Source organism: Dipteris shenzhenensis, chromosome 18 (genome assembly GCF_047967505.1).
Source record: "Dipteris shenzhenensis isolate YYH24624 ecotype China chromosome 18, Dip_SZ_1.0, whole genome shotgun sequence".
NCBI lineage: Eukaryota > Viridiplantae > Streptophyta > Polypodiopsida > Gleicheniales > Dipteridaceae > Dipteris > Dipteris shenzhenensis.
The window spans coordinates 19,807,468-19,825,064 of record NC_141613.1 but is presented as its reverse complement, the minus strand read 5'-3'; the positions used below and the strand labels follow the sequence as shown (position 1 = coordinate 19,825,064).

General features: G+C 47.5%; 1 protein-coding gene across 4 annotated transcripts in view; it reads left to right on the top strand.

Annotated features, from left to right (window-relative positions):
- Positions 1-17,597, top strand: part of LOC147890921 (uncharacterized) — a 142,412-nt gene that overhangs the window by 87,350 nt on the left and 37,465 nt on the right. For all 4 annotated transcript variants that reach the window (XM_087389686.1, XM_087389689.1, XM_087389687.1 and 1 more), the window contains one exon: positions 12,945-13,033. In XM_087389686.1, coding sequence (XP_087245812.1) covers positions 12,945-13,033 — 89 coding nt within the window. The remainder of the gene's footprint in view (positions 1-12,944; positions 13,034-17,597) is intronic.

The following is a 17,597-nucleotide window of genomic DNA, read 5'->3' as shown; positions in this document are numbered from 1 at the left end:
AGAGGTGCTACGGTGAAGTTAGTGATGCGAGATGAAGGCATGGGATCCCATGATGTAATCAACAATGCTGGAGCCTCCCCCATGTGGAAAGCACGTGAAACCACTTGATGTGGGCCATCTGTCAAGACCATTATAGATAATGAGATCATGCATCCTGTTGAGGTCCAATAGGGCTTGCCCATAAGATGTGAATGGACCTCGTCTGTTAGCCGAAACCCATAGCATACCTGCCTCTTCAAGGTCAATGTCTGGCAGTAGAGTGGAATCATCCCTGAAGTCGAGGAATGGTACTTGACGGGCGCCTGTCCTCGTGTTGAAGTCCCCCACTAGGAGGACTTCTCTGTGGCTGGAGAAGTCAACAATGGACTGATAAAGAGCAGGAAATGGAGATGTCTCATCCTCACCTGGAATATCTCTGACAAAGTGGGAGGTCTTAGGGGAGAAGTAGCAAACTGCAATAAACAGATTCCGGTTGTCCATGTGCCAAATTCAAATCGAAAGAAACCTGGAATGTTCATCTCTATGCTCTTCTGAAATGGTCTCTAGAAGTGTGGATCTGAAAAGGATTGCGACTCCACCTGATCCTCGAACCCTCCCTGTATCCCTCGTCTCATCTCTGTAGGCAGAATCCCATGTATATCCGCTGGCTATTGGAAGTGGGCGCTCTGGACTCTTATGTCTATCTGTATAAAAGACTATGTCGTTACCTGTAGGATTCTGAGAAGCTCCCTGGTTCTGACCATAAGGTACCATTACAGTTCCAAATGTTGCAAGATAGGGTCTCGGATATTTGAGTCTCATAGACCCCCCTTCCCTATGTAGGGGAGGGGGCTGGTGCCCTACGGGGGCCTGTAAGAAGTTGTCCCTCTCGTACCACTGCCCACTTCCCCTCCTTTTGGGCCTGATCCCGCTGCTGCAGCAAAAGAGCGTCTCTCCTTAACCTGTAGAGGGGTGAGGTCCTTATCCATGGAGAGCACTGCTGATCTCGAAGGAGTGACCTGCGTCGTAGAGCTGAAAGTCATGCCTGAGTGTCATGGAACCGTATGATCAGGGGAGCATGAGTATGTCACTGATAGTGGCTGTAGCTGTAGCTGGGGATGTGGAGGCTGTAGTTGAAACTAGTGCTGAAGTGGAAGCTGAAGTCGAAAGTGAGGATGAAGAGGGAGAGTGGAACTAGAACTGAGATTGAAGTGGGGGCTGAAGTCGAAGTAGAGATAGAGGGAGTTGAGGCTGGAAATGAGATTGAAGCGGGGGCTGAAGTCAAAGTAGAGATAGAGGCTGAAGCTGAGGCTGAGGTGGGCCCCGCCTTTGCTTTGCTGTCAATCCCGAGTCCACTTCGGTTGTAGCGCGTGTTCACATCCTCGAGTTTCAGTTGTGTCTGTTGTTTTTTTTTGTTGTTGTTGTCGTCTTTCTTGGCTTTATCCGTCTCTTTCTCAGGTTTTCCCATTGCCTTGGATGGATTTGTGTCCCGTTGGTGCAGGTTTTATTGCGCAATCGGGAGTGGGAGCATGGTCTTCCCCCCATGGCGGGAAGCACACCCAGGGCGAGGAAGGTAGGGTAGTCAGAGGCGGGTGGAAGAGAGCAGCATAAGGGAGGAGTTGTAGAGGAGGAGCTGCAAGGTGGAGGGCAGCCGCAGGTGGAGAGGCTAAGGAGGGAGCTGCCCACGAGCAATGAATTCCCGGATCCATGATAAGATAAAAAGTACATGCAGGCTAAGCCTTGTAGAAACATTGACAACACTCAATGGATCTTCCTGGAACTCTCAATGGATCTTCCTGGAACTCCCCTATACCTTGATTCTAGATCGAACACAAGGTATATGTGAGTCCAACTACATGTTGACGAGAGTTGCAACTAGTCAAATCTTCTAGCCCCTCATCACAAGGTTATAGCGGGCTACCCAACTATGTCGAAATGTGATGTTGACAATAGTCACCCAAAGGCTTTCCTCTGAAAAGCTTGAGGGAGGTTAATGGAGTGCCATGCATCTCGAAGGTACGATTGTCTTCGTGGTCCTATCCCTCCATAGACTTTTGATTATGCTAGGACTGCCCTAGGAGAGGGTGGAGTTCATCATTCTTGGTACATTATGAGGACATCCATAGATACAAGCAGCAGGGAGAGGTCCTACTCATTGGGAAGTTGGAACTTCAATGCTAGGATTAGAGACACACAAGCTGAGATCTTAGGCTTCGAGGGGGATGTGGAGACACTAGGAGATCTTCAGGTTGGAGAGTCCAATCGCATGTCAAAGGACACACACACACACACACACACACACACACACAATCCATCACAAAGTATGGCCTATATTCGCTAGACGTGCACCATTCATAAGCAGCTCATCTACAATGGACTACAAAGGTGGCCAAGGTGAGAGACAGATACATGATGCCCCCTGAACCCCATAATCACACACACATACCACCTTCTTCACATACTACGAGTATGACTTTGCTCACTCCTTAGACAACATCTTTAGTAGCTATATTGGCAACCAGGATAAGGGTTTTTACCTCAAAATAGTTTGTATGATGATGAGTGCACATTGCAAAGTGCTTAGGCAACATTGGCACTCGGAGACCAAACAACGACACCCTAACCAAGAATAGATCAAAAAAGAGTTTGATGTGTGGCGAGAAGGAAGAAATGGTAGTTTGTTGCTTGCTGTGAACGAGAGCTCTTAACTGTCTTGCAGAGCAAGAATGAAGATCACTGTGTCATATCAATTACGTGGACATACTTTGTGATGTTCTTGACCACTCCATGCAGGTTTCAGAGGACATTCCTCAACCTTCACTCAGATTGACCCACACTAGATCATATCTTCACCGTTAGAGCCCTGAGAGAGGAGGCCCGAGACCAAATATAAAGAGTATACTAGTGCTTTGTGGACTTTTGAAAGGCCATTAACTTTATAGCATGGACTTGCCTTTTTGCATGACCCAGAGTTTTGGGTATAGCACATGACATTATATGGGCAGTCATGGCTTTGTATGAGAGGGTAATTGTTGGAGGTATAGAGTGATTGCCCCGGGCTTGATTGCCCCGGGCTTGACACCCCAACATGTATGAGGATTGAGGGAAGGGATGAGGCTGCTATGTGGGCAGCAACATGGCTGCCACATGGGCAGTGATTGGACTCCTTGTTTATGTTATTCAGGGGCAGCCCAATGGGCCATCTTGGTCAGCATGGAGGGCTGGCTGTCTGCTCACATTTATGGCAGACTGTGGCGCTGGAATAGTCCCAGGCATGTGGCCATACAAGGAGCCTTGGGACTGGTGCAGGGTCATCTAGTGAAGGGCTGGGGCCATTATAGGCTGGCCCCAGGTTGGCAGTACAGCACCAAAGGTGGGGGCAGTGGAGGCAATCTCAATCGGTAGAGAGGTTGCACACATCTCCCAGCAACAACAGACTTGTCGGTTGGCCACGTGTCAGGTCAGCAGACCTGGTTGGGGAGTAGACACAGTTGGGTGATAGACTGGTCAGCTAGACTATAACAGGGTCTCGGCCAGTTCCAGGTCTGCGTCCCTTATAGGCATTTCATTCATGCAAGTTGAAGAGCTGAGCACCCTGGACACTCAAGCTGGCAGACCAGCAATATTTTGGAGAGCAACAGTGCAGCAGTGTACCTAGGGATCTACACCAGCAATGCTTTGTAGGAGCAGAAGTCCCTGATAGTTGCAGACAGTAGACCTAAAGCTGTAGGAGAGCATAAGGACTGCATGAAAGGGAGCTTTGCCTGCAGCACACATCAGAGCATACTTTTTGCGGGAGTGCTCAACGTAGAGCAGCTACTGAAGTCCATCAGAGACACGCGGTGATCTAGAGGGGTCTACAGAAGAAGGATCAGTACACAGAGCCTGCTCTTGATGGCTCATCTCAGCGTATGTTTGCTCAAGGTGTTGTCACAGTTTTGGCTATATTTTGTACTTGGACATCACTTGTCACGGGGGCGTGATTTTAATTGTGCAAATAAACCCGTGGACATTGAAAAACCCCAAAGGTGCACCCATTAATTCATAGATGCACCCACTAGGCCCACATGCTAGGGGCAAGGCAAGGTTTAGAGGGCTCATAAAGATGGGCCCAAGGGAGCCCAAAGTGTGTCATTGGTAGGAGGGTTAGGGGCTTTAATGAGCCACGTGGCAGTCCCAAGTGTGCATGTGATGCGACTAGCAGAGCGCGGTGTTGATACAGCATGGTATGCACGGGTATCCACATGGTTTGTTAGTCACGGCATTCAGATGGACAGACTTTCCCCCTTTCAGTGCAGCTTGGATGCACCACCCGAGATGATCCCATGAGATGAGATCAACCGTATCATACAGTTGGACCTCCTCCAGCTCCATACATCTAGTGCTTGGGGGGGAGAGGAGTTCTCCACCAAGATCCAGCTCTACCATGACACTTCTTGAGGGTCTCGGAGCACAGTCTTGTCATCAGACCTTAGTATCTCAAGGACAGGAGAGTCTAACATGCATTGAGGGTCACCATCGGTCAGTTGAGAGTCTCGTCACATCAGTTGAGGATTGAGGCAAGGAGAGCTGTCGGCATACCCAGAGAGCAGAGGACTTGAACACTATGTGAGATGGAGGAGATTGAGACAGAGGAGCACTTTCTATGTGTCTGCCCAGTCTATTATGAGATCCGAGGACAATATCAGTGCCTCTTCTAGGAGAGGCATGGCTTTTGTCCACTTACATGGTTGATCCATTTTCCTGATCAGGTCTATGCTAAGGCTCTATCTGATTGAGATGCGACGACAGAGAGATATATTGATGCGATAGACCAGAGAGCAACAGAGATTCAAGCCATAGGTCATAGATATCGAAAGAGCACTGACACTTGTTACAGATTTCTATGCATCTGAGTCAATTGCTGGCAAGGCTAAGGGAGAGGAGCTTGATGAGATGAGAGCATCATGGACTAGTAGTGGGAGTCTCCACCACGATGCTACCAGAGGAGAGACGTTCGCTCCACATGCGACATGAGAGTCACGCACGATCGAGGTCCGGTCCATCTCAGCCCTCCTCAGAGGTGACCGCCAGAGACAAGGAGTCACCCTTGATGTAGCCCTTTGGATACAGAGATCGAGGAGACCACGCCCTCCACCGCATCGAGAGACAGCTTGACAGATGCAGATACAAGAGATTCTCACATCTCACCAAAGAGCCACTAGGTTACCTGGATAAATGGAACCCGGGCATGTACTAGGAGCGTTAGCTCTGAGCACTTGATACTCTCCTAATATTTTGCTACTTCTACTACTTTGTTCACTAGTTTAGCACTTTATCTTTTAGTTTTCAGCAAGGGCCTTAGTGAGCCCTTTGCTTCAGCCCTTAGTGGCTTGTATGAGTTACCTCTTGGCTTTGCATTTGTCTCATAGGCCGGTGAGGCCTCTCGCAGATGTTAATACATCTTTGTTTCTTTCTTTTCTCATTCCAACCTGTTCTCTATCCCTTCTAGCCGCTCATTTCTCTTGCAAGCCTTTGCCTGGTGGATTTGCTGCCCTCGGGAGGTGAAGTCTCCTTCATTTGTTACTCTGGTTCGTGGCTGAGGGTCACTGTGCACCACTAGGAGCTTGGATAGGGGATAGGTGTGAGGGTTATCGTATGTCAAGAGACCATATGTTCTCCTCCTTGCATGGATGATCTGTAGCAAGCCATCAGTTCCACATCATATCCTGGGAGTTTCCTTTTTCGGATCGATCTTCATGATTAGACCAACTCTGCAAGTCCGATTGAGCAGAGGGTATGCTGTACTTGTCAGACACAAGGGACAATGCTTTTAGTCCCATTTTCAGGATTCTAGGGCCAAGTTTCTCCATCCAACTTGGATGTATGGTAGTCCCTTCTGGGAGGCTTGTATATTTGAGGTAGACTAATCTTATTTCGAGAGACTGCAGGTTCTACGTCTTGCATGGATGATCCATAGCAAGCCATCAGTCCTACACCATATTCTACTAACAAGGTTTGGGGTCAAGCCCTCTACAACTTGACGCATCCTTGGAGATGGCCATATATCTTCATCACAGACTTAGGGACTTTTGCACCACTACATCAGGACGGTGCAAGCTACCTTGGTTGGCCTTGACCTCGTCGATGGCATTAGAGGTAGAGGGAAATCAGAGTAGTAGGTACGGTCGGACACATAAATCAGGCCTATTGACTCCATATGTACAGATTGCCACCGTTTTAGTATAGCCTTAAGGCCCTATCCATTCCACTCACCTATCACGAGATGACACATGCCATTAGAGAGGACCTCCTATAGCTCCATACATACAAGTTGGGGCTGGCATCCTTCGAGCTTTCTATAAAAGTCAGCTTCTATAGAGATCACTGCTTGTAGACCTCAGAGGAGGGTTTTATTGATCCCCTTGGTTGTACTTGGATTCTTCTCCCACATGTCTTGAGGATGTCAATTGGGGAGTTTCAAGTATCATCTCATTGACTACATACTGGGACATGATGAGAAAGGGCACCCCATGCAACAGACGGATCTGCACTCTATGCGACATGCAAGAAGTTGAGATAGAGGAGCAGTTCATTTTTAGATGCCTTGTATCCTATGAAATCCGTAGATGGCATTACTATCTATTTAGGAGCAGACTCTTAGATTTCCTGGCTCATATCGATAGCAATGCGCGGGACTTTCCTACTCAAGGCAGCCCAGTGACATAGAGACTGACTCCTTTGATTGCAAAGGTAGAACTAGGAGAGCCAGTTAGAGCCCAGCCATAAGATGATCATAGATTTCTTCTAGCCTGGTGACCTTGACCAGAGGTAGCAAGGAACATGATGCAGTGAGGACCCAGAGGGCATGACACAACAGACTTGCCTTCGAATTGGCTCACAGTGCAGATATCTCCTCTTTTCTATTCGACTTGGGAGACAAACTATTTAGGTGACAGTCACACTTGCCAGATTGCGAGCTATCTCCCAAAGACCACAGAGGAGAAGAGAGGAGTCCGGACAGACCGATCAAATGGAGCACTAGCAGTTGCTTCCTCGATTGTGCTAGCCCCCACCAGAGCCATTTTTAGCTGTGAGATCATCTATTCTAGTCGTTAGCTGACCAATGTAGTTGGTGGTCCCCTAGACACCATACATAGGCTCCGTTGCTTTGATGGCAATGTGTAAGGGTGAGAATGGTTTGTTAGGATATTGTCAAAGGTTGATTGGTCATGGAGATAGTAGCCTTCACAGCCAATATCAATCTTTGCTTAATGAAAGAGACAAAAGGATCATAATGTTGGAGGCTTGGAATGGGTGGCATGCATATCCTTGTAAGTTCGGAGGTGATGCCGGTGAAGGTTGTGGACACGGAGGTAGAGGCGGAGGTCCTTTGGCGATAGCACAGGTCGTTGTCGTGAAGGAGGCATTGCGTCTGGTGCCTCTATCTAGAAGGCCCGTTGACCTTGGATCTTGTAAGTTGGAGAGGCCGGGTCATTAGAGAAGGCATGAGCCCCCTATGTCAGCCACACAACCATCCCCCAAGTGAAGTCCCTCTACATCCTCTATGTCCTAGCTACAATCTGGAGGGCCCCTTGCCATATCCTCTGTGTTGCAGGGCAGCTCCAAAGACAATATGTAGCAGTGGCATCTACCATCAATGCATGTCTTCTCTAGCCAAGGGGTCTGATGGGAAATCCTTTGTGGGCCACCAGCTAGAAGAAATCTGGACAAAGAAAATCAGTATGCCTTCAAGGATACTGCTGCATAGCTTGCTAGTTAATGCTCTAGAATGCAATGATTGCGGGGCATAGATAGAGACAAACTCAAATCTCTCTCCTTGCAAAGACATCAACCATCTCGGTCATTAAAAGCCACAACTGGCTGAAGGACATGTTTCATAAGAACTACCACACGAAAAAATGAGTGGTCACCCACATGGAAAATATCATATCCTGTAAAATGCCTTGTCCGGACTGCATAACCATGCTAATTATGTTCCTGTAAGGCCATTATATCAGGCTGCAATGTATTGATATATGCCCATACAATTTTCCATTTCCGCAGATCACATAACCCCTATACATTGTAAGTCAAGCATTTTAGTTGTGCCAACATATTTTCAGATATGTACACGATTGTGATCCACTCTATCTCCCCTTGTCAAGGGTGGGGGAGCGAGAGTATAAAAGAAGAGATAGAATGCTGCCAGCGGCTCCCTGTGGGCGCAGTCCTGCGCTGTCTTCTGGTCACACCTTGACATCTAACAAGGGCTATCGTGTGTCTGTCAGGCTCCCCCTTTGAACAAGGAGGGAATGTCCCCAAGCGTAATCTGTGTGTCAACCCTCTGCCTGAGCTGTTGTGTCACTAGTTTTGGGTCCCGATGGTGTCTAGGTCCTATAGGATGGGAGCTTGTATGGTCCGGTGGGAAGAATTCTATGATCATGCTCTGAGTAGAGTCCACCAAAGTATGCTTCTGTCTCCACGATCAAACTAGACGCTCACGATGTTTGAGAGAGAGAGAGAGAGAGAGTATTAAAGTCATCGAAAGACCGATGGATGTATGAGACTGTGAAAATCTTGGTACAAATGAACTGTGAGGGTGGAGCTACTAAAACGAGCATCCACACCAATGCAGAATGCAAAAAAATGCAAAATGCTAGCCAGTGCATCAAGATGGACGAGGCAATGGAGGCATGAACGCGGCAATAGAGTGCTGTTGGCTGCTCATGGGTGTGACCCTGTGACGTCTCTTGGTCATAACTCTGTGCCTAACAAGGGCTACAGTAACCCCCATCGGTGGGTCTCCGACTCTGAACAAGGAGGGGATATCCCCAAGTGTAATTTGCGCGTCAATCCTCTGTGTGAGCTGTCAAGTCGTTGGCTCTGGGTCACGATCATGTCGAGGTCTCGTCCCGTGGGGATCCATGTGATCTATGTGATCTGGCAGGAAGAACTCCATGATGGAGCTCTAAGAGGTATCTGCCAGGGAGGAATTCTGCTCCTGTGTCCGTGATCGTAGTAGCCTCTCACGGTTTGAATGAAAGCCGCCAAGCATCTTTGGTCTGGATAGGAGAGGAATCGGGACAAAACCCTAGAGCTATCTCTGAAGAGGCAGGAGAAATGCCCTCGCATCTTATAGTAAACAAGACACCTGAAGATGAAATGCTCCTTTGTCTCAACCTCTTGTACGTCACACAATGTGCATATGCGCCTCTCCCTAGGTATGCCCTCTGCTCTGCTGCTCACGATATGAAGTCTCTATAAAGAGACCCGCAACTGCCCAATAGAGATCCTCAGGGAGTAGGGTAAGTGGATCTGCATGTATCCTGGTGGGTCAATGAACCCCTCCTCTGTGATATGCAAGCAGTGATCCTTGTAAAGCTGAGCTTCACTGGAAGCTCGCTTGGTCCCAGCCAGGTCCGGAATGTGTGTAGCTGTAAGAGATCCTCGCGGATGACTTGGTTGACCTCATGTGACATGAGGGGAGAGAACGAGAGCATCCATACTGTATTGGAAGGGAGGGAGTCTATCCATATGGAGCCCTAGTTGCTCAAACCATCTCTCTGTGCATGCATACCATCATCTCTCATCCCCTCCTGTTGAGAGAGCCATAGAGGAGAACAATGCGACCAGAAGTGTAATCCCCATACTCCTTGACTTGGTACAGACTCCCTGAACCATGGTAGCCTGCTGCGCCCAGAAGTATAATCCCCATACTCCCCGACTCGGTACAGACATGTGATGACCTGAAATGCAGCATCTACTGTAATGGGAATGACCCGAACTCAGCCTGAATGATCTAGTGAGGGATTGATGGCTTACCTCGGATCATCCGTGATAGCATGAGAACCTGAAGCCACTCTACACAAGCCCACTCTGTATTCAACAAGTCTGGCCCTAAGCAAGGGCCATACATCCGAGTTGGGCAGGCCAAGGAGTCAAAAAGCATTCCCTTAGTTCACGGATCCTGAAAGTGCGAGCGGACGCACTGCCTCTCTAGTCTGGCCAATGAAGCGTATCCTCTCCTAATCGGGCATGCATCGCGAGTCTCATACTGAAGATGGGTCCGGAGAAGACAACCCAAAGATATGTGTATGATGAAACTATCTCAACAGGAGACCCATCAAACATGAACTGCTCTTGGTGCATGACGGCGCGAGATGTGTTGAAGATCATAACCTTGGTTTTACCCAGGTCGACCTTCAAATCATGAGACTTACAAAAGGACTGTAATGCGTCAAGGTGTCTCTAGAGCCCCTCTGTTGAGTAAGACAAGAACCACGTCATCTGTGTGTGTGTGTGTGTGTGAGAGAGAGAGAGAGAGAGAGAGAGAGAGAGAGAGAGGTGTATTAATGTCTTCCGGAGACCTCGCGGGTCTATGAGACAAAGTACAAAATATATGTAACCCATACAAGCCACTATGGGCTGAAAGCAAAGGGCACACTAAGGCCCTTGCTGAGTACTAAGTGCTAAGAATGCAAAAAGCTAGTACAAAATAGTAGGAAAAAAGAGCAATCAAGTACTATTAAGAACTAGAGCTCCCTGATGGCCCTCTGATGTGATGCAAAGAGCTCATGTATCTGTGTCTGTCGGGCTGTCTCCCGCGGTGGCGGGGGGTGCGCTCTCCTGGATTTCTGTATCTGATGGACTACATTGAGAGTAATGCCTCGTCTCTTGTGGTCCCCTCTGAGGAGGGCTAAGAGAGGTCGGACCTTAATCGTGCATGCTCTGGTCGCCCCACGTGTCGTGTGTGGTCCGCGTCTCTTGTCCAGCCACATCCTGTGACGGGTCTCATTGCTGATCCATAGTGCTCTCGTGTCCTCGAGCTCCTCCTCCTTGATCTCATCTAGTGCTGGCTCGGATGTGTAAGAATCAGTGACACGTGTTTGTGCTTAGTCTAGCTCGAGGCATTAACTGTAGCTGATATCTGGCTTGCTGCGCAAGGGAATCCCTATGTCTCCGCATCTCAATCAGGTACAGCCCAATGCAAACTTGGTCAGGGAAATGTATTAGCCGTGTGAGTGGTCCGAAGCCGAGCCCCTCTTGAAAGAGACAATGGTATCGTCCTCGGATCTCATAATAGGCCGGACAGACACATAGAAAATGCTCCTTTGTCTTGACCTCCCCCATCGTGCATAGTCTACGGACCCGTTGCTCTCTAGGTATGCCAGTTGCTCTCGCGGCCTCAATCCGCAACTGGTGGGACGAGACTCGTATCTGTTTGATAGCAATCCGCAAGGCGTGTGAGACTCTCCTATCCTCGAGGTACTGGGGCCTGATGATGAAGCCCTGCTCCGATATCCTTAGAAAGTGATCATGGTAGAACTTGGTCTTGGTGGGAACTCCTGATCCCCCCCCCCCCAAGCCCAAGATGTGTGCAGCTGGAGGTCTAACCGTATGATACGGTTAATCTCATGTGGAAGGAGGTCCGATGGTGCATCCATGCTGTACTGAAAGGGGGGGAGCATATCCATCTGGATATTGTGGCTATCAAACCATGTGGACACCCATGCATACCATGCTGTATCAAAGCCTCTCTTTGCCAGTCGTTGGGATGACTCCAGTGCCGATCTCAGTAATCTCCATTGAGGTAGGGCCCAAACTTTGTGGAGAAAGGTCATGGTCTTGAAGAGGGCATCCACCTAGAGAGGTGTCATGGCGAACTTTGTTTGTATGATGTGTTGGGGAACTGAAAGCCGGGATAGCGCTATAACAACGGCTAGCAGGATACTATCTGAGGAGAGTAAGGGAAGGGAAAGAAGGGGGAAAGTGGGAAGGTGGGAGAGAGAAAGGAACGGGTGGGGTGTACAGGGGCGGACTGTGGGGTCAGCGTGCAAAATCACCTAGTGCTGACCGTGGATGCAGGTGGGTGTATGTGCAAGGCAGTGACTTGTGGGCTTCGGGTGTGTCGGGTGATATGCCTACCGTATCGACTCACCTAGACCTGGACTCGATGATCATGTTGAATGCGGTGTTGACGGATGTCACACTGCTCTCGTCTCTTTGCACTCCTCATCAAACCAAGAGTTCTGGAGCATCTTCCCATCTGGGACCTTCGAGGACCGAGTCGTGGGGAAAGATTTGACCACTGCAGCCTATACCATTAATGTTTGCAAAAAGCCAAAAAAGGCATATGAAACCAAGCGTGAGTTACATCATGAAAAAAAACCTAATAGGGGGACTAGACCGGGGGGGGAGGGGTCTAGCATGCCCCTATGGATCTATTATAAGTAGCATGTAGGCAGCCAAGCGGTTGCCAAGATCTAGGTGCCATATAGCATCTTGGAGACAAATGGCATAGAGAAGACATGCAGTGGCTTATAGTGCATGCTTGGCGATTGGAGACAGGTGTCATGAAGCCTAAGCTAGGCTAACTAGAGTTGAAGCTTGACGAGCAATCAATAGGAGGGGGTCGCAATTATAGCCTTGTGAGGATACAAGGTCATGAAGAGAAGACACTTCTTCAAGGAGTGGCCAACGGTGCATAGGATGACCTTTTCCACGCATTAAAGTAGTATTAATATCAATTGCTGAAGCAATCAATGACCTTGTTATCTCATATGGTGAGTATAACAATGGTACCAGTGGCCTATGGCATTGAGTTGCATGTTTGTTTTGATATGCCCTTATTTGGAAGTAATGCTACTCTCAATATTACTTATCTAGTGTGAAGAATGCATTTGTGTCTGAGTACATTTGTGCCCAAGTGTCTGTCGTGAGCATTTCATTCAGGAATTGAGACATGTGTTGATGAGATTGAATTTTCAAAGTTAATAAAAATGTGCTGAATGTTTTGATTAAGACTAATTTGCATTCCTTTACGGAATTGGGGCTCACAAAATTCACCTCCAATCAAGTCTTGTGCTGGGTTTGGATCCTTTGGCATGCAATATAAAGAAGCTGTGTAGCATGCGATTTTGCATGTCAACCCCTCATGCTGTTGGAGATATGCAGGACTGAAGCGCAGCATTTATGCTTTTCAGGAAAGAGCACAATCACAGCCATGCTGTCAACCACACTTAGCGATTTGGCCAATGACATCTCCGCTATCGTGGGAGCTGATGTTCCTCAGGTATTAGTATATTTTCATGGAAAAGTGCACATTATGAGCTTTATGTTGTTGTGGGTCCTGTAAGGCCCATGTGCGACAGAGAGGAGTTAAAAAGCAGAGAGCATTCTCGCCATCAATTTCTTCATTGAAGTATCAACTAGAAATGTGATTCCGAAATTGCTAGTTTCTTTCCTTGCATGATTTTCCCTAGCACCCTCAATTTTCTTCTCCTGTTGATTCACTACCAGCAAGTATAAGGTGATGTTAGGCACTTCTCCAAATTTTGCGGCTTTTTGGGTAGGCTTAAGGTATAGCTTCCAACATGACATATAGTTCCTTAAGTTCTCATTTTGTCATATCTAGGAAATTGTTATGATAACATAGGCTACATTAGCTTGATGAGGTTTACCAGAGTTTTTGCTGGTATACCGTTCTCCAATGCAAGAGTATTAGTTGTCTTTTCAATGCTAATTACTCAGCACTTGTAAACCTTCATGCCATGTATAAAGCATGCCAAGGGTCGATTTCTGATTTGAGTAATCGGCACTTGCATGTGTGAATCTTGAATTTGCATTGTTAGATGACATTTTCTTGAAGGAACCAATCTGCATGGCAGAAAAAGCACACATTGACAAAACAGGTGTATGCAAGAGGAATGGAGGAAGGAGAAAAGCAAGAAAGATGAATGGGAGAAGGAGAAAGAAACATGGGAAGCGGAAAAGACCAGCCTCAATGACAAAATGCAAGCCATGGGGACATAATTACAGCAGCTGAGGGACATGCAAGGGACATTGCAAGGGACGTGCAATGCAATGGAAGTGCTGAAATCTGAGAATGAGTAGCTCAAGAAGGAGATGGCAGCCCTACAAACTACCATACAAGGGAAGCATGCTGAGTTCACACAGCAAATCACTAAAGGAAATGCAGATGTGCTAGAATGGAAGAATGTGGTTAAGAAGGGTACATGGCTTAACAGTTGGAGACACCCCCATGTCAGATGCCAAGATTTTGTTCACCAAAATGGGAGTCAACCTCACATGCGAGACAGCATGTAGGGTTGGTTAAGCTGAGGCCCCAACAAGACCCCTTGTAATGAAACTCCGAATTGTGGGCATCCGATTCCTCAACAAGACCCCTTGTAATGAAACTCCGAATTGTGGACCCCTTGTAAAGCTGAGACTCCCAACAAGACCCCTTGTAATGAAACTTGACTTTGCATCCGATTCCCTCATAGTACCAGAGTTAGATGCAGCTGAGCTCAAGATAGTGAGACACTTAGTAGATGCTCCACACGTGACAGGGTATGGGCGGCAACTACTTGTGGTGGGAGTAGTACATGATCTGATCATATACAATGGTCTTCAGAGATTGCCATCATCCGGTGGACTCACTTGTTTCCCACATGGATGGGAGACAAGCACAGTGGACTACTTGATGGGCTCCCTTGCCTTCGCATCTCAGATTCACGACTTTGTAGTTACCCCTTTCCCCATTTGGTGCTGATCACTCATACCTGACATTCTGTATTTCCACTACCAGGCCAGCCACAAAAAGAGTCCTTCATGCGCCCACTCGGACCCATGTTCACTTTGACCAGACTCTCGATCCAGTTTACGTGAGTCACTTAGCTCGAGAGCTTCACACTCTACATGGAGTAGAGGTAGATCTTGCTCAGGTTTCAGCCAGTTTGGCTTCAGTGGTACACGAGGCCTTGTTATATAGATCCTGCACATGTACTTGGAGCTCTGGTTCTGAGCAGTACTTGATTGTTTTGCCCACTTTCTCCTACTATATTTTGTACTAGCTTTTTGCATTTTTTAGCACTCAGCACTCAGCGGCCTGAGTGAGCCCTTTGCTTCAGCCCACAGTGGCTTGTATGGGTTACATATATTTTGTATCTTGTCTCATAGACCCGCGAGGTCTCCTCGATATTAATACACCTCTCTCTCTCTCTCTCTCTCTCTCTCTCTCTCTCTCTCTCTCTCTCTCGTGTGTCCCTCCGTCGCTTGTCTGTCCTCTCTCTACCCGTCACCCGTCGCGCCCTTCTCTATCCGCCACCCGTGCCTCTCTCTGCCCATCACGTAGCCCCACGTAGCCCATCGTTTAGCCCTTCATAGCCCCTCGTAGCCCGCGTCCGTTGCCACAGCAGCCGGGCCAGTACTAGGAGGAGCGCCATCATAGGAGTCACATGCGTAGGGGTCGTCGTCCAACTTACCCCCAGGTCGAGCTGCCTCTGGCTCTGTTTGGGGTGTTAGCTTTTGCAAAGGAGCCTCCAATGCATGCACATGCTGTCATGGAGTCCAAGGAGTTTTCAAAGGTGAAGACCTTTGTCACAGCCCCTATCAGTAAACCCTCCTAATCTGATATCGCAGCAACGCCCAGCCCCTATACATTGCACTATAGGCGAAGGATCGGCTCAGACCCACAGGAACATATATATTTTATACAACAGGAAGTTACAGAGCTTAGGCTCTAGCTTGCAGCCTTGGGAAGAAAGGTGAAGGGGAAGAAAGGTGAAGGACATGGAGAACAATGGTAAGAAGGAAATCATTGCAGAAGTATTATAAGAGTGTAGCACAACTCCACCAGCACCAGCACTTGTTTCAAAAGTCACAAAGATGATCTCCACCCAAATTCAGTTCAGCCAAGAAGGAGATGGCCATCATGGCCAGCAACAACAAAATCAATAAAGCAGACCTTTATGTAGAAGTCAAAGAGTAGGAAGCTATAACGTAGAACAAGAAAATACTATGCATTGGAGGGCTATTGCATTAGCTGGCTGCTGCCTCAATGATGAAGAGGGGTAGACATAGGTGGAAAAATTCACATGTCTCAAGAAGGAGATATCACAAGTTGTCACCATTGGGCACTTCTCTCTAGAAATAAATTATAATCTTTATTAGAAATTAACTTCGGTCAAAGAATGTTGAATTTGGTTAACTAAGAATAAGTTTTATTGTTTTACTTTTGCTTTGCATTGGTAAAAGAGAACTGTGGGGACGCCCACAAGGGACTAGGATTAGTCCAAGAACTAGGAATGCATGCATTTCCCTAACCTCTAATGGTTTAAAGTGTTGGAATTTGTTTGTGCAATGTGTAGGACCCAAGAGAGTGCAAAAAGGACCCAAGATTGGGGAGAAAAGCACAAAAAGCAGGTCCCACAAGGATCTAAAGCAAGGACAAGGGGGCGCCTCTTTAAAAATAGGGTCCACAAGACTAAAAAGGTGCCTAAAGCATCTAATTTAGGAATAAAAGCCTAAAAGCTTGGCTTTTATGTAAAAGTATCTTTTAGAAAGCAGGCCCTAGCTTTTTGCTAGGCCAAGTCTATAAAAGAAAGGCCCCAGGCCTCCCAGATGTATTCAAAATTGTACTCATCTTCATGCTCTCCTTAGAGCCAGTTGTACAAAGTATTTCTATTGCATTAAAGACCTTCGGGGGGGGGGGTTTTCCAACCCTTATTTTTGGGCCCTAGTGCTGTGTTTTGTTCTCTCTCTCCCCCTCCCAAAGCTCTTCCTACTGCTGTGAATTGTGTCTTCTCCCTCCAGACCAAATTGCGATTTGTTCTAGCTTCATAATCTTGCAACGATCGCACGTGTGAGTGTCCGTATGAGAGAGATTCTGCTGCGATTTTCGTTCTAGCTGCCTGAATATGCTGCGATTAGGGTTTCCAGCCCTTCTGGGAGATCAAGAGTGCCAATGATTTGCTCCGGCAGGCTGATCTTGGTATGGTAAAGGTTTCAGTGGTATCAAAGCGCAATATTAGTAATTCCCTGAAGTACTGATCTGAATAGACTTCCGGCAGCAGCAAGCGCAAGATAGCTGCGTGGGATAACAACGAGCTTGAAGAAGACAGGTTGGGCTAAATCCGCTATATTGTTTTGAGTATTTTTAAAGAAGACACATCGCGCTAAATCCGCTACATTATTTTGAGTATTTTTGACCCATATCCCATACTAGTGCATACCCTGGACTAGTGGTTGAACCATACAACCAAGAGCCACACCCACCCATACTTCATGCCGGCTCCCGTCTTCACTCGTAAGCATTGACCTCCTTGGAAGGAGTAGGAGTTTTGCAGTTGATTGCTTTAGGCCCAACAGATCATGGTTTCAGAACGAGGCAGCTCAGCTACAAGACAGCCCAGTAAGAGACGCCAGCCCAATAAGAGATGCCCTATTGCACCTGAGGAAGATCTAGATGAAGAATTCATAAAGGGAAGAATCGAGGAGTTCCAGTCCTTGAGAAAGATACCTCGATTTCAGCAACTGTTTGAGGAGATGATGTCTCAGCACGTTCCACCGTCCCACAGAGGAGTAATTGATCAAATATCTCCCTCAGTTGCTAAGAATCTCCTAGGCAGCATTGTGCCTCAAGAAAGCTTTCCCGAAGTTATCCTTTTGTTCAAAGGTATTCAGATACGAAGAAAAGAGGAAGGAGTCCAAAGTCTCATGGAAGACGAAGCAAAAAGCACCGATGGAGATCTCCTAGCTCTAGCCCATCTTCTTCTAGTTCCTTTTCTTCTTCTTCTTCTTCTCCTTCTTCTTCTTCCTCTATCACCTACCTTGTTTGGAATATGCATTGATCA